A 23,962-nucleotide genomic window follows, 5' to 3' on the forward strand; every position below is an offset into this window, starting at 1 on the left:
ACAGACTTTACAGGGGTAGTGGCTCACTGAAGTATCCTATGTACTTCAAAGAGTCCCTGACCCACAACAAGTTTCATGACTGTAAATAAATAGATGAAAAAAGATTTTGTTTCGCTCTTAAGTAGTTACTGTGGGAAAATTCCAGCTCTTATGCATGGTTAGCACAAAGTAAAGTAGGATATTTTCTTCTTTGCTTGATTCTGCTAGAATCATGGTTTTCTTTTTTTTTTTAATTTTCTTTTTCTTTTTCTTTTTTTATTGTGAAAATACTGTACAGAGGGGTTACAATTACATGGGAAAGATAACGAGTACATCTCTTATCAAGCATTGTAGCCTCCTTCTTTGTTTCCCCTTCCCATCCCTTCCCATCCTCCTCCCACCCCCCAAAAAATGAGTATATTTTAAAAAGCAGATTTCTAAGCTGAGACTAGTGGCTCCTGCCTATGATCTCAGCTATTTGAGAGGTGGAGGTGGGAGTATCATGAATTTGAGGCCAGCCCAGTCAAAGTTAGCAGGAGAACCTGTCTGAAAACCAATAGTAAAAGAGCTGGGAGTATGGCTCAAGTGGCAGAGTACATACCTAGGAAGCAAAAGGCTCTAGGTTTAATCCCGAGCACTGAAAAAGACAGAAACAGATTTCCTACATAATAAAATTTTGTTCAGAAACAATTATCTGTAGCTGCAGAACAGTAATTTTAGTTCTGTCTTTCCTATAGCTAAACTTCTTATTTTTGTATGGTTGTCAACTAGAATCTCCTGAACAATATTCAATAATAATATTGCTAACATATTCTGTTTTAGAGTTTACTGAGAAGGCTTCTAAGGGTGCACTGTTATGTATGTTGTTGGCTGTGGTTTAAGGCAGGTATGCTTTAACAATCTAAGCAAATATTCATATGTTCCTAGTTTACCAATAGCTATAATTTCTCTTCCCATTCATGAGAACAGAGAGGTTATATCCCTATAATTTAAAAAGTAGCCGGCATAGGTAGGAACTCAATAAATATATGTTGAATAAATAGGAAATTATCAAGAAGACTGTATCAAGAGGATATGAGGTTTTCACGATATCATATGAAGACAGTTTTCTTTAGGTCTTCAGAAAAACTTAGCAATATTGGGATTTTAATCATCATTCTATATTGTAGAATCAGGGTTTTCAAAAACAGTTTGTGTTTGGAAAATGAAAGACCTTCCCACAATATTAATAATATTAATAGTAACTATAATAACAATAGCCCCCAAACACAAGAAGTTTAGAGCCAGGAATGCCATCTCATGATCTTTTCTAAGTCTCCTGCCTTCTAGGATTGGCAGAACAGGAATATGGTCTGTTTTATAGGAGATGGATGCTCAAGAGGTGAAATTACTTCTTCACAGCCAGTATACACTGAAGAATAAGGTTAGCTACCAGTAACACTCAGCATTGGGTTGGAGATATTCTCCTTTTGGAGGAGAAATTAAAAATGCTAAAGACTAGGTGAGAATTGCTTTTTGGGGTATCTCTGGGGCAAGAACATCAACATCCAAGGTGGTTTAAAACCACAGGATGGAAAGAAAGGTGCATTTCTTTCAGCTCAACTTTCCAGTACTTCCTTATACCTCACATCTTTCCATTCTCATATTACACGCACACACACACACACACACACAAAACCGAACTTCACACACACACACACACACACACACAAAACCAAACTTATATTTTAGACTGTTAGGCTTTTCTTACTTCTCAGACAACCTCCCTGAAAGCAGCCAAGGAAAATTCCTGTGGTGACAGATCACACTATCCATTTCTAGGGAGGCCACTGTGGCACTCATTCACAACCCACCCCTACGGAAGGGCAGACAGAAAGGGCCCCTTCATCCACCTTCTCTAACACTTCCCTGTTGAGGCCTCAACAGGAAAATGATGGCTTTCTAAATGTGGACACAGTAGATCTCTTGTGAGACTTGGTTGAACCTCTGTGTTCTGGAAACACTGTACTTTCCCACCGTGGATAATGTCAGCATTCATTCAAACCCCACCAGCCAAGACGGGCCTTGCTCGGAGTCAGTGGCCCTCCACACATATGGCAGAAGATCTCTAATATGCATGATCAGACAGCACTCTGCTGCTTCTGTGACTGCGAAGGTCTAGGGTAGTTGGTAACTTGCCAGGATCTTATGGCCTTTGCAATAGATAGAGCTGTGTTTTAAACACACAGGTTGTATAGTAAGGCCTATGCTTTGCCAGTGTGCTCCCAACAAAGCAGGTTAAGAACATGGATTTTGGAGCTATACTGTTTGAGTTTGAATCTTGACTTTGCCACTGGGAGGTGGGAAGTAGATGGGCTACAGAGCTGCCCCCTTCCTAAGCATGTCCTTCTGTAGCAAGTGATAGCTCCTATCATTTGTTGTGAGAATTAAATGAATCAATGCACATAAAATACTTGGTTTCTGGTGCACAGGCACTATATAAATACTAGTAGTAGTTCTAGTATAAGTACTAGTACTTATTTTTACATATCAAGTACTGTTTTCTCTGTTTGTAAACTTAGTCTTGGAAATTTCAGGGTCTCCCCAAAGGTTTTTGTACCTATATGTTCAACAACCATGTGTTTGATCCATACATGGTGCTTAAAGTGGTACCTGGCATATCATTTGCATCCCCCCCGCCCCCACAAGCCCCCGTAACTTGTTAGTGGTGCCTGGCATATAACTCACCCCTGGTAACTGTTAGTGGTGATTAATATGACATTGCCAAGGCACTGAGGCTAGAAGTGGTGAGACATCTGCCCTTAATCAGCACTATCCTCTAGGCTGGGGATTCAAGGAGAGATGGGCATATATGCTCTTCTTACAAATCGGGCAAGTGGGAGGTGGCCATTATTTTGCACACAGCAAGTTTCTTTTATTTTAATGCCCTAGCAATGAAATATATATATATATATATATATATATATATATATATATATATACATACATACATACATACACACACACATAAAATTTAAAAGGATGGAGAGGTGAAACTTTTTCATTCCTGGTTAAGACACATTAAATCAAAACAATAAGAATTAGGACTTAGCGCGTTTGCAGTAATAATTTGTCTCTGGACAGCTTTGTGGTGTGCCATTCACTGGAATGAGCTTTCTCTGTCTAGTTGCCACCAGCCCATGCTTGGTCTGAGCACAGACCTCCTAGGCTTGGTCATGACTACTTTATCCTTCTCTCCTAGCTTAAGAGTTGGACAGTGGAAGACCTTCAGAAGAGGCTCTTGGCCCTTGACCCCATGATGGAACAGGAAATTGAAGAGATCCGGCAGAAGTACCAGTCCAAGCGGCAGCCAATCCTGGATGCCATTGAAGCTAAGAAGAGGCGACAACAAAACTTCTGAGGGAGGCTGGGCCCAGGCGGCTGACTGTAGATCACATGTCTCATGTTTGTTAGCCAGCATCTGCTCTGTCATTTCTCCACAGCACCTTGGTGAACTCAGGAACATGCGCCACTGGAGGGGCTACTTGTGTTATCTTGATGTATTTCCACTGGCCAGATTTACTATTTCAGAAGATTTGTATGGGCGCTCTTAACTCAGAGTTTTAAATCCCAGGAACAGAGACTCCTAGTTGAGTCTAGCTGGGAAAGTTTTACATTATCTTTTTGGATTTCTTTTCCCAATAGCTTTTGGTTGTTCTTTCTGAAGACTTTTTAAAAATATATACATATGCATATATATAAATTATAAATAGATTCCCACTCCACGTGGTGGCATCTCTGTACAGGTACAGTTTTGAACATTTTTGCCTCTTTCTGTAAGCTTATGGTACTGTGGAACAAGAGGACAGAGGACAGAGGGAGGCTCATAAGGAGTCACTGGACTGCAGGAGCCAACCCCACCTTTGCAAGGCCGCATTGAAAAAGTAGGACCCGGACAGTCCTCTCACATTTTCAGCTTTGTGTGGCCCTCACTGACTTCTGGAGCTGTCAGTGATGCACAGGGAAAGCCTTGAGGATTTGCATTTGCTCTTGGAGTCCCAGGGGAAGCCTCTTTGCAAATTGGCCTTTGTTGTTTCAACGTCTTCATCCATCTCCACTCTCCTAACTGCCTAAAGTCACATCCCAGATACTGCCTAGTGCCTTAAGAGGAGACCATGATCCAACAAAGGGACAGGCCTACCAGGAGCTCTCAGCAAACACAGGGCTGTGCTCCATTAGCAGAAGGGGAAGGGTTTTTGAAGCTCTCATTGTTTCCTGTGCAAATCACACATGTGTCATTTCACTCTGCATTCCTTACAGACAGGGTAGAGGGCATTGCTTCTGTGACCCACATTCAGATATGTGACCATTTTCTTCTTCATTTACTGTGTGTGGGGGTGGGGGTGGGGAGGGGAGGGGCATGGTCTGGAAAGGATAAATGAATACCAGACTAAGATTTATTATCCAGGAGCTCAGTCAAGGACACACAGTGCCAGAGCTTGAAGGACCATAGAGATCATCTGGTCTGACTCCATGTTGTGCAGATGGGAAAGCTGAGGCTTAAGAAGGGAAGTTACCTGGGGAATAGCACAAATCAACTTAGAGGAAGAACAGAGATTGGAACTTGGGGCTTTTCTCCTTGGTCACTGAACTGAGCAGCCCTTTCCTAAGGGGTGGGATCTGTGTCTGTTTTGGTCATGTTGTCCCAAGGAGCGCTGCTCACAGAGACTAAACTCTCGCCTTGCCTCTTTAACAGCTGACCTGGCTGTGGAGATTTCCCTGAGGAGCCGCACTGTTCAGTGTCAGCAAGTCCATGAGCCTCTGCAGTTTCTGTAGATGCACACAAACCCCCATGGAGGCACATAGGCCCGAAGCAGAGGAGAGGCTTTGCAAAAGAGCCATCTTCCTGCAACTTTGGCTCAAAGCCTCCTTTAGTCACACAGCAGAAAGACAATTGAGAAAGACAAGTGTCTTTTTATTTTTTTCTAATGTCTTTTCCCTCAGATGGGAAGCCATGATTGAGTAGCACCAGAGGATGCTGTAACTTGATTCCATAATTGCTCTCACTCCCTAGCCCTCAGAATCAGTGTGAAGGCAGGGATGTTCCTCTGTGTGACAAGATTCTTTTCTTTGCAATTACAGCAAGTTTTTAACAATGCAAAATACAACTGGTCTCCGATGCTTGGCCTAAAGAAAATAGAGGACAATCTGAAGATCTTGTAAGAGCAGCAGCTGGCATTTGCTGACCATGGGTTATATTCAGGCAATAAGCTAGGTGGGCTCCAAATTTCATAGTAGTCCTGTGGGGGGGAGTACTTTATCTTCATTTCATAGATGAAGAAATAGGCTTGAAGGGGACAATTTATTTCCTCAGCAGTACAACCAGGAAGTCATAGAATTAGGATTCACAGCATCCTTGTGTGGGGCCAGTATTTACAGGAAAAGGAAACTCATATATCTTTTTAAACAAAGTGCCCATCTTTTCTCATATACTAACTCTAAATTGAATTTTTAGGTGGAAAACAACTAAACCAAGAGTCAACTGTAACAGCCAATTAAGTTTTAAAAACCAAAGCATGAGAATGCACATCATTTGTGCGTGCGCGCACACGTGTGCATGCGCACATGCACATGTGTGTTAATAGTTCTGTCTCAGTCTCTTTCCCCTTTAAGCAAATAAAACTTTGTTCTTGGCCCAGTAGAAAGGACAGGCCCATTTCTCCTTTCCTAAGCAAGATCCAAGTCAAGGAAAGCTGTTTTTCCCGAAAGTACTCTTAGGCCATAAACTTTGATTTGGAGTTAATTTTATTTCAAGCATGTATGCACCCTACAGGCTGATCTAGCAAAGTCTGCTGCTCATCAGTCCGGCTCAACAGAGCTTTTTGGCCAACAGTCAGTTTGTTTTGGTTCAGATAGTTTTCCTGGCAAGGTATATTTGTTTTCTAGAGACAGAAAGGCAAGAAAAGAAAACCATAGTCATTGTTTCCTTGAATGCTGCATTCAGGATACTTGAGCTTGCTTTCACTGAGCTTGAGTATTTGTGACTTAAGCTTCCAAGGAACTCTATGGCTCTATGCTTCTGAGAAACCATGACCTAATTGCATCTTTTGAAAAATTCTACTCTAAAACATTTTGACTGCCTTCCTCCTAGAGACCTGAATTCCTGTTTTTTATTTTTCCTGTATTCTTTTTCCCAACCACCAATTGGGATAATGAGATTTTGGTTGGGAGTGAGGAGAAGTGGTTGAATGATGGTAGGTAGATAGGTAGGTAGGTAGGTAGGCAGGCAGGCAGGCAGGCAGGCAGGCAGATAGATAGATAGATAGATAGATAGATAGATAGATAGATAGATAGATAGATAGATAGATAGATAGATAGAGCAATTTAAAGCAGTTTAAAAAATTATAACCTTGACTCTTTAAGACTATAGGTGCTAAACCAGGAAACCTTTACTTAACACCTACCAGATGCCAAAACTTATTTATATCATTTAAAACTCAATAACCCCAATAACAGGAATGATAGAAATGAGGTGACATCACTATAGATCCTATAGCTATTAAAAGGCTAATAACAGAATATTATGTACAACTATATGCTAATAAACCCAACAACCTAAATAAAGTAGATACATTCCTGGAAATATACCAAAGTTCAGAAGACAAAAGAGCGCTGAGAAAAAGAAAAGGGGGGGCATTACTGTCTGCCTTTTACAGATGAGAAAACTGAGGCTCAGAGTGGTAGTCTTACTCAAAGTCATAGTACTAGAATGTAACTTAAGAGTCGGAATTCAAATCCTGGTACTTCTGGTGTCCTTTCTAACATTCCATGTTGCCTCCAAAGACTGAAGCTCCTTATTAGGGGGAAATTGTTCCTGCCCAGCCCCACCTACCCACCTTTAAGCACCACATTGATGTTATGACTGTATTCATTGTCTTTGGAATCCACATTTTTATGTTTGAAAAAAGAAATTTCTACCAGCTTGCACTCGGACCAACTTGGAAAATAAAAACTTAAATGCTGTTGTTGATGTACAATTTAAAAATGTGAAGTTTGTAGCTTTAATTTTTTTTTGTAATGAAAACTAAACACACTGGCTTAAGTGCTGACTTGAAAAGCTATTTTGTTAGGCTTGGATGTAAATAATTGGTCAAGGTCAGCAGTTTGTATATGGGTGAGACATAGCTTCCTCCACTGCCTTTTGTTTGGGTTTTAAAACTTGAGATGATTCATATGTGTTTTTATGTTAGAATTATCCTTTTTCCCTCCCTCCCTCCCTCCCGCCCTCCCTCCCTCCCTCTCTCCATCCCTCCCTACACCATGTCACCTTTGTTTTAAATAAATTGGACCATGGACTCTTTTTTTAAATGACTCCCTTTTTTAAAAAAAATGAGGTCTTGTATATGTGCCTGCATAGTAGTGGTGTAAGCTTTAGTGACATTGACTCCTGTGTAGAGTTTGTGTTCCAGGATCCAAGGATGAGAAGAAGCAGGTGAGTTTTCGTTGGACATGTACTTTGTGCCAGGGACTGAGCTAGTCGACCAGGACATAAAGATGCACAGTGTGTGCAGAACTTGTGAGGAGTCAGTCCAACATAGAAGCTCACAATCTTGTGAATGCTGTGGTTGAAGGAAGTACACAGCTTTCAGCACACTTGATGGAGTGGCCGTGCTGCAGGGGCCTCCAACGAAGCTCTCTGGAAGAGGTAATACATCTTGATACTTGAATGATAATGAAAGAAGAGACAAGTATGGTTTATGTGTAGAACTATTCAATTCTTAAAAAGGAAGGACATTCTGATAGATGCTACAACATGGGTGAACTTTGAAAATATAATGCTACGTGAAATAAAGCAGTCAGAAAAGAAAAAAATATATGTTCTCATATAAGATACCTACAGTAGGCAAATTAATAGAGACAGGACGCAGAATGCTGGTTGCTGTAGGAAAGGGAGGAATGGGGAGCTAGTGTTTAATTAGCTAGTGTTTAGTTTGGAAGGTGACAGAATATAGAGATGTGTGATGATCGTACAACAAAGTACCTACTGCTACTGAACTATACACTAAAAATGGTACATTAGGTATATTTTTCCACAGCAAAAAAAAAGCCATGCAACCCCATTTGTATAAAATTCAAAATGATGGCAATGTAATCTATGATCTGCAGAGTGAGGATAGAGCTTCCCTTTGTTGGATGTGGTGGTATGCAGAGGGAGGAGCATGAGGAAGGCCTCTGGGGTGTGGTCACATTCTCATTCTTTATCTGAGTACTCAGTACATGAGGTTGTTCCATGAGGTTGTTCGGTGATGAGAAAATGCATCATGAGTTACGCATTTTATATGGGAATAAACAGAAAATTCTAGTCCCCAGTGCTGAGTTTGCAGATCTCCCAGTCATGGATGGGAACCTCTCCAGGCCTATGTCAGTTAAGGAGTGGTTCCTTTTAGCCTGCTTGCATTTACCTCAGCCAGCACCTTGTTTTGGCATGACGCAGCTGAGGCCCGAAGTTTTGGCAATGTCAAGTCCAACCTGTACCCAAGCTTCTGGACTCTGGTGCTCCTTCAACAGTGGCATCAAATATGTGAGTCTAATTTGTAATATGTAGATAAAAGTTTCAATCTGTGGGTAAGCAATTTCCTAATACCTTCCGCTCATTCAACGGTAGCATCAAATATGTGAGTCTAATTTGTAATATGTAGATAAAAGTTGCAATCTGTGGATACGCAAACAATTTCCTAACACCCTCTGTTCAGTTGTCTGAGCTGTCGTGAGGGAATCAAGGCCTTTGTTGGAGGCTGCGGAGGCTCCTGCCAGAGTGTGTGTTGTTTTTTGTGTTTACTGTGCTGGCATGTCCACATTATCTCACTTGAACTTGACATTAACACGCTGTGAGAGACATGTGCTGAAGCTGAGGCTCAGAGAGGACAAGAAACCCAATCAAGATCCCCCCACGGAGGCTCAGGCCCAAGTCCATCTGGTCTCACACCACATGGTATCCCTCATGTCCTCCCATCACATTCAAATATTTTTTTAATAACTGCCTGAGAATGAAGCCAGCCCGGTAATGCAGAGCAGAGAGAGAAGCGCGGGAGGGAGGTGATGACCTCCGGTGAACCTCTGGATCCACCTTGAGTGAAGTCAGGTCTGTCACTTGGCACTGAGAGATCCTGCCCCGTCTCATTGGATAAGGAGAAGATGGGGAGGACTATGGGTATCAGAGGTTTACCCTAAGAAGGTGCTGCTTCCAAGTCCCAGGTCCAGTCCAGGGCCATGCAAGTGGTAAGCAACAAGGCCAATATCTGAACCCAAGTCTGACTTCTAAGACCAAGGTGTGTGCAATATTTCCTCTAACAAATTCCCTTTGAGTTCTCAACTGATCTTCTACACAAGGTTAAACATCAGTCAACCTCTGTCTTATCTTCTTCCTTACTACTAACAGGATTCAAAACAGCTTTTCAACTCAAAGAATGTTAGCTTCTCAGCTTCCTAATTTCCTAGAGAATTTTTTCCACACCCGTGCACAGGACTTAGTTGGCACTTACAGTCATTGAGGACCATCACTAACGCCTGAGAGGTGTGTTCAGCGCTGAGGAGAGAAGCAACTCAATCAGGCCCACACATCAAAGCATTTCCTTCTAGTGGGGCCTATGGAGTTAAGTTTTCCAAACTGCTGATGGTAGGAATACAGTATCACCATGGCTAAAATACACTCCATGAATATAATTTTGTATTAGGTATTCTAGGTTTAAACCCATGATCTGCTTTTTTTTTGATGGGGGGGACATGGAAGGAAGGGTGGTAATAAGGGGTTTGAAATCAGGGCCTTGAATTGAGGTGAAACGTTTTCTCAACCAAAGGCTTTCTATGTAACCTTGGACTTCCCTGGATCTCTCTGTTTGAATCTGCAATATGGGGCTGTGAAGAGGCAGATACTAAGTCTGATTATCCTTAAGTAATAACTATATTTCACTCATCAGGGAAGTCCCAATCTGAAGGTCACCGCAAAGAGGGAGAAATTATCAGAATTTCTTCACCATTAACACCATATCCCCCAGAAGATCCAGATATTCTGAGCTTGCCCATGCAACTCAGGATCCTGAACATTTCTAGAAATTCTAGAAATCATCTCTCCATCTTACAGACTATGAAACCAAGACTCACAAGACTGCAAGGGACAATTGTAATTGTAGCACCTGCCAAGTTCCTTTTCTCTTTTGTTCTTTTTTTTTGGGGGGGTGGGGGTCAGAAACTAGAACTCCAACTCTGTACCTGACACTTTGACTTATTGGCTGATGCTCTACCACCTGAGCCCCATCTCCAACCCCACCCTTCCTGTTTTGGGAACTGCTGGGTTCACAGCAGTAACAGGATCAATTTGGTGACTGCTAAATTGTCATGGACACAATATCCCCTCACTTGGGGTGCTCATCTCATGCTCTGGCCTGGTAAAGTGGCAGACTGTGGATGAGGAGCTATCTCTTGTATTATTTGTTATCATTTGGTTTCTGCGGGTGGTTGTGGCATCCATCACAGTCCAATTTTAAGTGAGGAATGCCCAGCTTGTGTGATAAAATGTTTTTTTAGTAACTGCATAGAGCAATGTAAAAGAGTCAATCAATAAAGCAAACCCAAATAGTAACACAAAATGAAAAGTGAAGCATTTTTCATTCCTGTGATCAAGGTGAAAGAATTATTCATGCTACTCAGGGGGCTGAGATCTGAGGATCTCAGTTCAAAGCCAGCTCATGCAGGAAAAGTCCGTGAGACTCTTATCTCCAGTAAACCACCAGAAAAACTAGAAGTGGTGCTGTGGCTCAAGTGGTAGAGCACTTGCCTTGAGCTGAAGAACTGAGGGACAGCACCGAGGCCCAGAGTTCAAGCTCTATGACTGACCAAAAAAAAAAAAAAGCTATTCATGACTTGCAGTCTGAATTCTCCAAATAGCCAAAATTGATTGTGCAGGTTCCTGAATTCAGTCTTGCTGAAGTTATGAAGTTCAATGTTGCACTTCATGCAGCATGAGAGCATGTGAGAAAAAAAACCAAGGTTCTCTAAACACTGATGTAAGTCGTTCACAACTTACCCTAGAGAGGAAAGAAACCTCCTGACTTCCTATTTGTTCCACTCCTCAGGGCTGCTTAGCTGGGAGCCAGGGACCAATTTGGTTTGGAGAGTAAAAGTAAACTGAGCAGGAAAGAACCTTGGATCCATACAAAATTGTAGAAACTTGTTAATTAATGTCATTGGAAACGTGGGGAATTTTTGTGGAAATGGATTTCTGTGGTATTTGTTCATGCAGGGGAAGTGGAATTTTGGACCAGGCTGGTCTTCTTGAGATGGATGCACTTAGCAGGGATTCTGCCTTCTATGCTAGCTCCAAGAGCTGGCTGGGCTCTAGGCAATTTGATGAGTTGGCTAATGCAAACTTGGACCAAATGATGGCCCACAGAAATTGGAGCTTGCAGGGCTCAAATCCCTTGGCCTCATGTAAACAGGAAGAGGATAAAAGATTTCTGAAGACAAGATGCTAGATGAGTTTTATACTGCGACTTCTCCCCTCTAATTCTCTTACTATGGCCTCCAGTGAACCCAGCATGCTTTTCCCTGGTTTGAAGAAAGTCTAGATCAGGAGTAGCAGGTTGGGAGAAGCTGCAATTTGAAGTGGGTTCCTAATTTTAGAGTGGAGAAAGAACACAGAGGGGCAAGAACCCCGGCATTGGCATTTCATTTTCAGAAGTTTGCCATAATATTCAGAGGGCTCTGAAAGAGGCAAGAACTCATGGTGTAGGTAACTCTTAAAAGTTCTGTACTTCCTGAAGCCTTGTCAGTCGGTTCTTCTTTGATTGGATGAACTTCATACACCCTTTTGTGGTAGGCTTACCAGTGACCTCAAACATGTACCCACATTTAGGTCTCTACAGCCTGTAAATATTACCTTATTTGAAACAGGGTCATTTAGCAAAATATTATTAGGAATCTTGAGAAGTGGCCACCTTGGCCTATCGAAGTAGGCCCTAAATAAAATCACAAATGTCCTTATGAGAACGATTTATTGAGAGATTTGGCACACAGAGGTAAAGATAACAGGACACCATGGACAGAGACAGATGGAGCTATGTGCCATGGAATGCCACTGTTGGCAAAATCCAGAGGAGTCGAGAGGATTCTCCCAAATCCCTGGAAATGATCAGGGTGCTGCCAACACCTTGATTTTGAATTTCTGAACCTCAGACCGGTAGGAGAATAAATTTCTGCCACTTAAAGTCATTTAGTACTACAGGGGCTATACTTGATTTTTTTGCTCACAGCTGGTACTCTACCACTTGAAGCACACCTCCAGTCTAACATTTTGATGGTTTCTTGGTATTAAGAGATTCAGGAACATTTTTGCCTAAGCTAGCTTTGAACTATGATCCTCTAGTTTTAGCTCCCAAATATCTAGGATTACAGGTATGAGACACCAGAACCTAGCTAGGTAATTATTTATGGCAGAAACAGAAAGAGAACATAATCCTCAAAATATTTACTTTTGCTGAAAGTATTCAGTGAGTTTCTGTTGCTTGCAGCCAAATAACCCTAATTCTAACAGTTGTTCATTTCCACTATTTACTATAATTGAGTTAATTCCAACTAGCCTCTTGTCACTGGCTACAAACATATTTTGTGGGCCAAATCTAAGAGCAGACCCAAAAGATGTGGATTCCAGGGCACTCTGCATATCCTCCCTCCCCAGCTACCCAGAAGCAACTCCATTCAAACAGAAACAGGTACTTAGGCATGGCTCTTTATTTGCATGATGCATTTCTTTAATACACTGGGGTGGGAAAGAATTGTGACATTTGGGCCAGTATTGCACACAACTTTGTGTTGGACTTGAGTCGGATGATTCTTCCCTGAGCTGTTCCCACAGCAGCATTAGAGACTGCAGGGAGTCTAGAAGCCATCTGGCTTCTCAGTGTGTTAGGTCAAATCAAAGGAGGGATGCATGAAGCCCTTCAAATACCTCTGTTCCTCATTTTGGTCACAGCTGGACTGGTTGTGAAGAGGTGAATGTGCAGGAAGGCCTGTATGGGAGGCAGGCTCCTGACAGCTGCTCTGGCTTAGCTCTTGCCCCTGCTCAATCTGGACACCACGTGTGTATTGGCAGCCCACCATGTACTATCCACATGCCATTCCCCACCCCAAATCTCCTTTGCTTACTTGGCTGTTCATCCTTACAATGGCAGGTTAGGTATTACTTGATGTCTTCGATCTTGGGTAGTAAACCCTGATACATTGTATGTACTTATAGTTCTCTGTATTTAGTTGAGCTCACCAGTGGATAGTTTTGTAACTAGTGGATTAAAGTCTTTATTTCCTACTAGTTCAAGTAGCATCATGAGTATAGCAATATCTGATTTGTCTACCATCATTCTCTCTCCCCCTCCTTCCCTCTCTTTCCCCCCTTGCTCTTATCTCTCCCATCTCTTCCCTCTCTTTCCCCTCCCTCTGATACTGGTGTTGATCCCAGGGTTTTGTGCTTGCTAAATAAGTGTTCTACCACTTGAGTGAAATCCCTAGTTTGTTTTTATATTTTTACCCAAGCTGGCCTCAAACTTGTGATCTTCATGCCCTCACCTCCTAAACTGCTGGGATTATAGCCATGTACCACCAGACCCAGCCATTATTATCTTTTGGATCTAATGAAGAGTCAATAATTCAGAGACTAGGAGGCTAAATCTGACAAGTGGGTGGGTGGGTATAACATGGTGGCATGTGTCTCTGTAGGGACAGAGGAGAGGCTATGAGAAACCAGAGTGCACAGACCTCCTCCAAAGAAATTCAGAAACTTAAACTACACGAAAACCTGTCTGTAACCCACACATAAAACCTCTGTTCTTAAATGACTGAGTGAAGACCTTATAAGAGGGTTATGGTAAGAAAAACAAACAAAAAACTTCAAAAACCAAGCAGGGCCAAGGAGGCCAAATTGAATAAACCTTTCTTTCCCTTTTAAGGGAAGGTCTTTGGTGATTTCCTCTTTGCCCTCAAAGCCTGACAGGTTGTAGGAACTGGTTGATGTAAACAACATGTACTAAAGTCCTATCCTCTTGCAAGTCTGGGGTTCAGCTACACAGTGCCTTCCATTTTGAGGCCCAGTGTGACGGGACAGAAGCAACCAGGCAGGCCATGGCGGCATGGTGATTGGTGCTCTAGCCATGCTGTATGAAAGGGCTCTGGGAACCCTTTCCACCTTGCTCAGCCAGCGGACAGAAGATTTGACAGGAGAATATAAAGATGTACCCCCAGCAAGGAGGACAGGGTCATAGCTTACTAAAAGGGATGTTAAGTCTCAAGCGTTTGCTTGGATGGTTACTCAGGCAGGACTAGAGGTGTGTGTAGTGGGCAGAAGGGACCTTGCCAAGTTGGAATGGGGGTTCATGCATGGCAGTCCTGTGTCACCGACATTTCAGAGTTGAGCTGCCTCCTCAGCCCCATTTGGCTTTCACCTCCCTCTGGGTCACAGACCGAGACCCTTTGACGGATGGCCTGGGATCCTGAAGTGGGAGCCCAGGGCTGGCTCACTTCCCACAGCAGGTACAGAGCTGGATCTGTGACTCAGGCAGCACCCTGTCAGGTTTGCTCTGTCCTAAGTCAGCCCTAGGAGGAACGTGCAGGAGATGATCCCTCAGCAAACTCGCAGAGCCGCTAAGGAGGCAGCAAGGACTCCCCCTTGAAAGCTAACTCCTGCTAGAAGCACTTGGAAAGCCACAGCTGGGGTCCAGGGCTCCTGTGTCCCAATCCCCTCTGATAGATGGTTAGTACATTAGGATCCATACCCCTCCTAAAATCCACATGCAAACTGTAGAGGGTAGACGACAGAGTGAGCAGACCATAAGCAAGGACTCCAGACCGGACTCCCTAACTTCTAGTTATGCCATGTTGTGTGAGTTGTTGCTCCTTTCTGGGCTTCAGTTCTGTCATGCGTGAAATGGGGATGATTCTCATCTTCCAGCACAGAGTCACAGGTGGTACTCAAAACCATCACCCCCCTGCTTTCTTCTTGCTCCTGATTCATGCTTGCTTCTCAGATGGCTCTGAGCCACTTTGTGGGCACACTGTCCTCTACCACCCTGGGCCTTTGGAAGTAAGTATGCAGTCCCTGCGTCTGATTTCGGGCTGGGCACAAATGGTCATGAGAGGAACTTAGGCAGGGAGGGCTCTGCTGGGTTCCAGCTGGCTGTGGACCGGGGATGCAGAACTATGGTTTTAATAACTCTGAGACTTGGCAGGTTCGCTGGGGGCCTGGCTCTCCAGGTCTGCAGACCGTCCTTCCTGTGAGGTCTCTCGGGATGTCTCTAGCGACGCCTCAGACACCCCATCCATGCTACTCAGGATGTCCTCAAATTCCCGCTGGCCACTGTTACGCACAGCTGCCTCCAGAGCCTTCTGGCGCCGGTAGAAGTGGGAGAACTTGTTGAAGATGATGGTGATGGGGAGCGCGACCACCAGAATGCCTCCAAGGATGCAGCCCGAGGCCGCCAGCTTGCCAGCCACTGTCACCGGCACCACATCCCCGTAACCCACCGTGGTCATGCTCACCGTGCCCCACCACCAGCAGGCCGGGATGGTGTCAAAGCCCACGTTCTCCTCCTCCTCCGCAGTGTAGGCCACGCCGGAGAACACTGACACACCCACGGCCAGGTATAGCAGTAAGATGCCCACCTCGCGGTAGCTGTGCTGAAAGACAATGCAAGAACCTGAATCAGCTAGATGGGCATAGGAGAAACTGAGGCCCAGAGAGTATAGCACTGACTGGGTCCCAAGTCACAGAGTAAGGTCGAGCTAGTACCAAGACCCAAGTAACCTAACTCTAAGGTCTTCTCATTATAGAGCAACAAAACTCTCTGGGATTGAATACAGGCCTAATTTCTATTGCAAAGGTGCGTGCCTGGCCACTGAGCTTTCTTTTAACTCAGAGATCCTGTTGATTTTTTTTTCCTTTGCAAAACCAAGAGAATCATAGTTTATATTTTACAATGCAGTTAGTTAGGTTTTGTGTCCTTTTGACTGGTTGATCACATTTGGCAGGTACAAAAACAAACCTTTTCTGCCCCTCAAGGAAATTGAGAAGATATGGGTTCCCCAGACAAAACACACATCACATTTGCTTACAGATATATACATCTGCTCTACTGTGAAGTCAAGACTGTGGACAGGGGTTCTCAAATGGGGTGGTTTTGGCCCCACCGGGGGACATTTGGCATTATTTGGAGATACTTTTGGTTATTGTAGTGGGAACAGGTATGCCACGGGTAGAGGTGAAGGGTGTGGTTTAACGTCCTACAGCGTATAGGCAGCACCCACAATAAAGAGTTATTTGACTCCAAATGTTTATTAATGCCAGGCTGAGAGAACTTAACTTAGAGAAAACTGTAATGTGTGCCAACATCATATAATTCTTGTTTAAAAGTCAGAACCCAACTAATTCAATTTGTACCATTTAATTTGACTCAATTAAGGTAGGTCTGTGGTAAAGCCACAGATAATACCTTTCTGGCAAGCTTCTATGTGTTCAGAGAGCCATTTCCAGCCTGGGGCCTCACACTGAGTCATGGCAAGGGTCTGGTCTGGCTGGACAACGTTACACTTGAATCTTGACCCTAACAGCCTGGATCACTATTATGTTCCTCCTTGCGCATAAAGCTAAGATCCTCAAGCCATGATTTTCTGCCATAGCATGATTCCCGTGGTAGAGGCAAGTTGGAGCATAAGGATCTTTCCTAGACAGACACTGCACTTAAGGGGTCTGGCTAGCAGAATTCTCTGAACTGGATCATTACCATGGGATTCTGCCTAGATCACCTACCAGTGTCTTGAATCCTTACTTCCCTGCCAGGAGGACAGGCAACAGGATTTACTGAGCAAGGGTGGAAGGGACCTTTGAGTGCCTTCCAGCGATCCTTCACAGAATTGCATGGTGCTTTAGGAGAAAGTGCCTGAGTGCTGGAGTTGGGCACAGTGAGGTTAGTCTCTGGCCTCTGCCATTTACTTACTGAAGAACCTTTGGTAAGTCCTGTCACTCACTGGAGCCTCAGTTTCCACATCTGCAAAGGGGTGACAATATATGTCTTCACACGCTTTCTATGCTCTGGGGAAGGGGTAAGAGCTTATGGGCCACGAGTTCATGCCTTGAATACCATGACCCATGCATTTCTTAGACCACATATTTGCTGCCCCCCATCCCCTTTGTGTCCCTTCTGCCAGCATTCATCCTGTCTGTTGGCCAAACCTTGTTACAAGTTATTCACATTGCCTTCCTTTCTCAACCACGCTAATTTCACCCCTTGGGCAGAACCTGGCACTAGAACAATGTGTTCAATAAGTTGTGAGTAGGCTTTAAAAAAAAAACAACAACAAACCCCAGCCTTGTAAACTCATGATCTTCATCTACGGGAAGAAAATGAATAACAGCATCTTCTTGAGGAAGTTGTCCTAAGGACGAATCAATAATAGATGTGAAATTGGCACAGGTTCTGTGCTCAGTAAGTGTTAGCTCCGGGACTATATTCCTAGGTTTGGCCTATTAAGGGTGACTACCTGGGCCTTCTGATAATGCCAGAAGAAAGGCTCAAGGGGAGAAGCCATTTAACTTCCAGGCTGGCCTATTTTTGTTCTATAAACTGAAGTTTGGTAGATGCACCAGAAGTGACCTTTGTCCCTGGTAATCCATGTTTGTAATCACGGCACTTGAAAGCCAAAGAGTTTGAGGCCAGACTTGACTATGTAGGTAGTTCAAGGCTAGTCTGGCCTATATATGGTGAGACTGTCTCAAAAAAAGGGGGGGTAGGCAGGGTGGGGGAAAGAGTACCAAGCACTAGTGGCTCATGTCTGTAATCCTAGCTACTCAGGAGGCTGAGATCTGAGAATGGAGGTCTCAGGCAGGAAAGTCCATAAGACTCTGATCTCCCATGAACTACTCAGAAAAAGCTGGAGGTGGTGCTGTGTCTCAAGTGGTAGAGGGCTAGCCTAGAGCCAAAGAAGCTCAGGAACAAGCTCCCAGGGCCTGAGTTCAAGCCCCAGGATGCACACAAAAAAAGTGGGGGTGGGCAATGGAGAGGCGAGGAGTGATCTTTGTCTTCTCCTTTGCACAAAGAAAGCCAAGCCAAGCAATGACTCCGTCTTTTCTTCCAGAAACAGGGGTAACAGTAAGCCCTTCCTTACAGGGCTCTTGGAAAGAGGTCAGACTGGATGTGAACATCCGCCTGGCATCTAGCTCTGCGCCTGGCCTGGCTTCTCAGTCCGGATGTGCGCCCGGACATCGGAGGCTTGACAAATCCACCAGCTAACCTGCCCGAGCCTCCCCTCACCCTCCTCTACCCCCGCCTCCAAACATCCTACCTTGAGCGTGGCACCCAGCGATCGGAGCCCGGTGGAGTGGCGCGCCAATTTGAGCACGCGGAAGATGCGCATGAGACGGAAGACCTGCACCACCTTGCCCAGGTCCCCCAAGTCCTCGCCGCCGGCCCCGCCTTGCTTGCCCAGCGCCGCCCCGGCCAGCAGCGTGAGATAGAAGGGCAGCACCGACACGATGTCGATGAGATTGAGCGGGTGGCAAAAGAAGTTGCGCGTGCTGGGCGCCAGCAGGAGGCGCGACGACACCTCGAAGCTGAACCAGGCGATGCAGAAGTACTCGAGCCGCCGAAGCACCGGGTCATCGCGCACCTCCTCGGCGCTCCGGCCCGCCGCCACGGCGGCCACGGCGGCCGCGGCCTCCCGGGCCTGGTACTCGGGCAGGCTGTGGATGCACATGGCGGCGATGGAGGCGAGCACCACGCCGATGGAGACGCAGCTGAACAGCTTGCTGGGCAGCGAGTAGCCCGGGTTCTCCATGGTGAGCCACAGGCGGCGGCGCAGGCGGCCGCAGCGCGCCGTGCCGTAGCGCGCCAGCTCGCGCTGCACGTCGGAGATCTCATCCGGGCACGGGTCCACGCTGCTCGGCGTGTCGCTGTCCTCGTCCCACGCGCGAGGCCGCGCCACGCGCCGCTCCAGGTAGCGCGCCCGGCAGCACGTGGCCAGGGCGTTCTCGCCCAGGCCCCAGTAATCCGCCTCCTGGCCGAAGGCGAACACGCACAGCTCGTCCAGCACGTGCAGGTGGCCGGTGCGGTAGAAATGCAGCAGGCCCAGGAAGAAGCCCGGGTGCCGATCGAAGTAGAACTCGCGTATCCCCGCGTCGTAGTCGTCGCACAGGCGCCGCGCCTGCTCCTCGGACGCCGCGGCCTGCAGGCGACCCAGCCGCGTGCCCGGGAAGCGCGCCACGGCGCGTGCGCTCAGCCGCCGCCGCACGCCGCCCACGTTCACGCGCAGCGCCTCGTCTCGTCGCCGCCAGGGGGCGCCGGCGCCCGACCCTGAGGACTCGCTCACCATGACTCCGGGGTGCCACCCCGCAGACACCTGGGGCGGGGGACGGTGGAAGGGGGGCTTTATGCAAAGCGCCGGGTATGCAGTAGGCGTTCAATAGATGTCAAGTGCCCCCCAGACTCGAGTTACCTGGGATGTCCGTTTCCTCCTCTGGCAACGGGAATGGGAATACTTGCCACCTAGGATGGTCATGAAAATCAGTTGAGAACAGTGATTCTCAAAGTATGTTCCTTGGACAAAGCATCAGCTCACTTGGGACTTTGTCAAAAATTCCCATTCTGTAGTCTGCCCTAGATTTGCCAAATCAGAACGGGGGTATGGAGTGGAGGCCAGCAGCCAGCCTCCCGCTCTCCCTCTTTCCCTCTCCATTCTGTCTCTGTCTCTGTCTCTCTCTGCTTGTGTGTGTAGCTTAATTGCTAAGGTAGCCCAGGCTGGCCTTGAACTTGAAATCTCCTGCCTCAGTTTCCCAAGTGCTGGAAGCTCAGACTGGCCTCCACCACAGCAAATAGTCTTGTGTTTAAAGACAAGGAGGGTGATTCTGATACTTGGTCAAGTTGTGATCTACTGGGTTAGATGATGTAAGGCATCTGTAGAGTCCTTCAGACATGACCTTGCACCTTCTCTGTGTGTATGAGTGACTCTGAGCCTCTGTGAAATGGAGATTTAAAAAAAAGATCTACTTCAAAATGCGGTTACAATGATTATGTGTCCTAGTGTCCTTTTTAGACATAAAGAGTTTATTGAAAAATCCACCAGTACCACTCACACTGGAGTCAGGCAAACCTGGGCTTAACCACACCCATGATGCACTTGAGCCTTGAATAAGTTTTTTTTTTTTTCCCCCTCTAGGTCTCTGATTCCTGAACAATGCAGACAGTAGCACCCCTCTCCAAGGCTAACTGAAGGGTTATGGGAAGGGCTTGGCTTTGATGAGTAGTCAGGAAATACTAGATCCTTCCACAGAAAAAGACTTCCACCTCTGCTGGAACCAAGGGCTGATGTCTTGACTCCTGACCGATATAAACTCATCCATGGTGGGCCTGGGGATCTAGCATACATCCAGCACCCAAGCCTGGCTGCCTTTCACTCTGGCTTTGTTTAGATGGGCTGGAATCTGATTCTGCCCTTAGCTCTGTCTCTTGTGCAACCTCAGGTCAGTGGTCCTGTTCTAGGAGTTAGCCTAGATGAACTTTGGATAAATTGTTTTCCTGATGGTGTTCAGAGCCTTAGGAATACACTGGGAGCTCAGTGCATTAATATTCCCTTAATTAAGGGAATAGTAACCATTCCTGGGGCTTCTCTTTGGTCAAACATGAGTTCAAATTCTGATGAGTCTTTCATGGGCCAGCTGTTGATGTTGAGTGGATCCACTGCCCTCTCTGAGCTCACATTTCTATCTGCAAGCAGGAAACCATCATTCTTCCTATAAGAGGCTTAGGAGTCGATGCTGCAGTGTGTCTAGCCGCAGCACGGTCCTGGGGCATAATCAGTGCACAGGAACGATGAGTGGGAGGGGGGCAGGTCTACTCTGACCTCTTCCACCTGGATTTTACCCTCAGGAGGTGAAAAACTTCCCAAGCCATTTCCATCATCCATTAGAAGCATGATCTCCGGCAAATCCCTCTATCTGCCTACAACTCACTTTCCTGCTTTAGGAAGCAGAGGACTTAGTGAAACAAATGTTGCTTGACAAGAATCTGGCGATCAGTAAGAAAGGTTGGGGGACTAGCTCAAAATTACTCAGCTGGTTCACAGCCCACCTCAGCTGGAGCCTTGGGATGCTTATTTTTGAACACCTCCAGTCTATCTAGTACTTTCCTGTGCCGCCCACCCCGCCAGCTGCACTTCCGTGAATCCTCTTAACCAGGGCAGCCAGGGAGGTTTATTAGTCCCATTTTACAGATGTGCAAGCAGGACGCACTCCAGTCTCCCCAAAGCCTGGCCGGCCCACTGCCCCCGCCTGGGCAGTCCATGCCTCCCACTCCCTCAGCCCCTTACCTTACCAGCACCACGCCTCTCCCCAAGCAGGACTCAGACTTAGTCGGCGGGCTGGGGGGAACCCCCTTTTGGGCATCTGTGTTCCCTGCTCGCCTGTCTCCAAAAGGCGCAGGGGCGGAGAGGAGCCGCCGGGCCGGTGCAGGCCTCCTCGCAGCCCCGCAGCCCCGCTGCTGCGTCTCTCTGCGGGCCCCCTCCTTTCTTGTTCCTCCGTCCCCCGCGGCTGAGGCCGCATCGATCGCTGCCAGCGGAGGGAGGGAGGCCGCGGGGCGGCCGGAGGCGGTGGCTTCTATTCCTGACTCGGGTGAGAGCTGAGGGGTGTTGTCTGGAGACTGCGCCCAACAACCCAGCCATGTCCACAGATCAGGGGCGCAGAAGGATGGGCCACTTAGAGGGATGGTGTCCCCTCTGGAGAGAAGTCTCCGTCTCGGGCCCAGGAGTGGCAGTAGCAGTATTTTGCTTCATGGAGTGCCTGCTGCTGTGACAGACTTAGCTCAGTCATTTCCTGACACAGACTTGGCCAGGGCCAAAGGCTCTGTGCTCTGCAGTGTACAGAGGAGACCCAGGCTCTTGCCTAGCCTGTCGGGACGAGGGGGAAGGAGTTGGACAAGGCAGCTTCAGATCCCAGGGGCCTCCTGGCCTGTGCCTGAGCAGTCCAGCCCTAGCCAGGTGCGTGCCCCAAGAGTCAGCATCCTCACCTGCAGGTGGAGTCCTGAGTCCCACCTTCCAGAAGGGTTGGGGGGGGCAAACAGCTGTGATCTGTGAGTGAGGGCTGTTGTGGGTGTGTCTGGGACAGGGTACTGAAGACTAGACCCTGGGTTGACAGCTGTTGGTCTAAATGACCATATTTACCATTGTTGAGAACTTACTTGGCCCAAGTATAGGGCCTCGTCTCATTCAGGCTGCAAGCACATCTGCAGGGTGCTGTTCTCATACAACCTCACGGATAAGACGTGACAAGTCTAAGAAGCACAGTTCCTCTGCCAATTGTCCCCTATGCCAGTTCTATGCCACAGATAACATGTGAGCGACCTATGTTGTTTGAAATTCTGTCTCTCTTTTCTCATTGTCTGTCTCTCTGTCTCTTTGTCTCTGTCTCTCTATCTCTCTGTCTCTCTGTTTCTCTGTCTCTGTCTCTCTCTCTCTTTCGCTCTTGCTCTCCTTTCTGCTAGGGATCTTGGCCAATTCAGTACTTTCAGAGCTACTGCTTCTCCACTGTCAAATCAAAATAACAATTTGCCTACCTTTCTCAGGGATAGGGGGTGGATGAATGAGGTGGTGTTTTAAAGTGGAAGGCATTAAGATGTGTATTGCTATAGATGAATAATCGATATTGGCACGAGGCTCTTACTATGGTAAATCAATTCCTTGTCTTGAGGAACTGCACACTGCCATTTCTACCCACAGCCCATCAGCCAAAGCAGGTCCCTAAGCAAGCCCTCCCTCATGCACAGGGCTCCCCAGGGAAGCTCTAGAAAGGTGGGAATGTGGGAGGGAGGAGGCAACTGCAGTCATTGAACACACAATCCTCAGCATTCTCCGTGTTAACTCCTGGAGGTTCTGGGTGGGGAATCTGAGACCCAGAAGGATCCAGAGATAGAGCCCAGGTCCCACAAGCTCAGGGCCTCCCACAAAGGACTCTCTGTTCTTTATCTCCTCTCTCAGGCATCACCTTGAATCTAAGTTGCTGCACTGGTTACTTTGAGTCCACAGTTCAAGTATTTGAATCTTGTGAGAAGGACTACAGCAGCCAGGAAGTGGAATTCTTTCCACCTCCCAACCAGAAGACCAGATGGGTAAAGGACTTTACTTGGGCTCATCCCCTTCTCTCCTTAGGCCCTGACTGTAGGCAGGAGTCTGGGAGAATTGAAGTAAGTGAGGTATAGTCCAACATCAGGAAGAGACCCACTCTAAACATGTCATCCCAGCTGTCCAAGCATCGTGTCTCCTAAGGTAGGACAGTCCCAAATGATCTTAGTGAGCACTTGGATGTAAGATGACACAACATCAACTCCTGGAGTGAGACTGATTCCCTTTTCAGTCCTGCTTGTGGCAGCCAGAGATTCTCAACTTAGAGCACTGACAGCTCTTTTGCCCTTGCTAATCTCCCATTTATTAAAGCAGAGACAAGGAGTGGGCTGCAGGCTCAGTCTTGGCAAGGAGCCTTATCTAGCTAGAGTTTAATAATATTATTTAATTGGACATGAATTAATTGAATGGAACTGAGCCATTCTGGTCGAATTTGATTTCCCACTTACATTCTCTCTGTGTGGTCAGTGATCTTGCTTATCGCTTCCATAGTAGTGAGGTCAGATTTGCTTTTGAAATGGGTTTCATTGCATACAAAAATGAATCATCTGAAGGGAAACACAGTATTACAGGTGGCCTGAATACATCATGCTGTTTTACAGGTACAACTGAAATTATGAATGAACTGGTGTGTGGAAAATTCTGCTGGACATACTTTTTTTTTTTTTTCTGTTTCAGTCCTGTAGCTTGAACTCACTCACAGTTTGGGCAGCTTTTTTCGTTTCTCTTTTCCTCAAGACTTAAAAAGGCCATACCTCCATTTTTTTTTGATGGTTTAGAAGTTTATTGGAAATAAGAG

General features: G+C 46.2%; 2 protein-coding genes across 2 annotated transcripts in view; one reads left to right on the forward strand and one right to left on the reverse strand.

Annotated features, from left to right (window-relative positions):
• Positions 1 to 3,691, forward strand: part of LOC105981524 (serine/threonine-protein kinase 4) — a 75,611-nt gene extending 71,920 nt beyond the window's left edge. The window contains exon 8 of the mRNA XM_013010716.1: positions 3,221 to 3,691. Coding sequence (XP_012866170.1) covers positions 3,221 to 3,379 — 159 coding nt within the window. The 3' untranslated portion in view covers positions 3,380 to 3,691. The remainder of the gene's footprint in view (positions 1 to 3,220) is intronic.
• An 11,460-nt stretch (positions 3,692 to 15,151) lies between these two features.
• Kcns1 (potassium voltage-gated channel, modifier subfamily S, member 1) lies at positions 15,152 to 19,377 on the reverse strand. Its single transcript, XM_013010820.1, has 2 exons — positions 18,340 to 19,377; positions 15,152 to 15,678 (listed from the first exon to the last, which is right to left on the reverse strand). Exons 1-2 carry the CDS (start codon positions 19,363 to 19,365, stop codon positions 15,208 to 15,210), a joined length of 1,497 nt encoding a protein of 498 aa, XP_012866274.1. The 5' UTR covers positions 19,366 to 19,377; the 3' UTR covers positions 15,152 to 15,207.
• Between the last annotated feature and the right edge of the window lie 4,585 nt (positions 19,378 to 23,962).

Source organism: Dipodomys ordii, unplaced genomic scaffold, assembly GCF_000151885.1.
Source record: "Dipodomys ordii isolate 6190 unplaced genomic scaffold, Dord_2.0 Scaffold13, whole genome shotgun sequence".
NCBI lineage: Eukaryota > Metazoa > Chordata > Mammalia > Rodentia > Heteromyidae > Dipodomys > Dipodomys ordii.

What these genes read in the sequence shown, in the direction of transcription:
- Kcns1 (XM_013010820.1), bottom strand. Translation starts at nt 19,365, where the DNA reads ATGGTGAGCGAGTCCTCAGGGTCGGGCGCCGGCGCCCCCTGGCGGCGA. An exon ending in CGCTGGGTGCCACGCTCAAG is followed by an intron (nt 15,679 to 18,339) that starts GTAGGATGTTTG and finishes ATTGTCTTTCAG; the next exon opens with CACAGCTACCGCGAGGTGGG.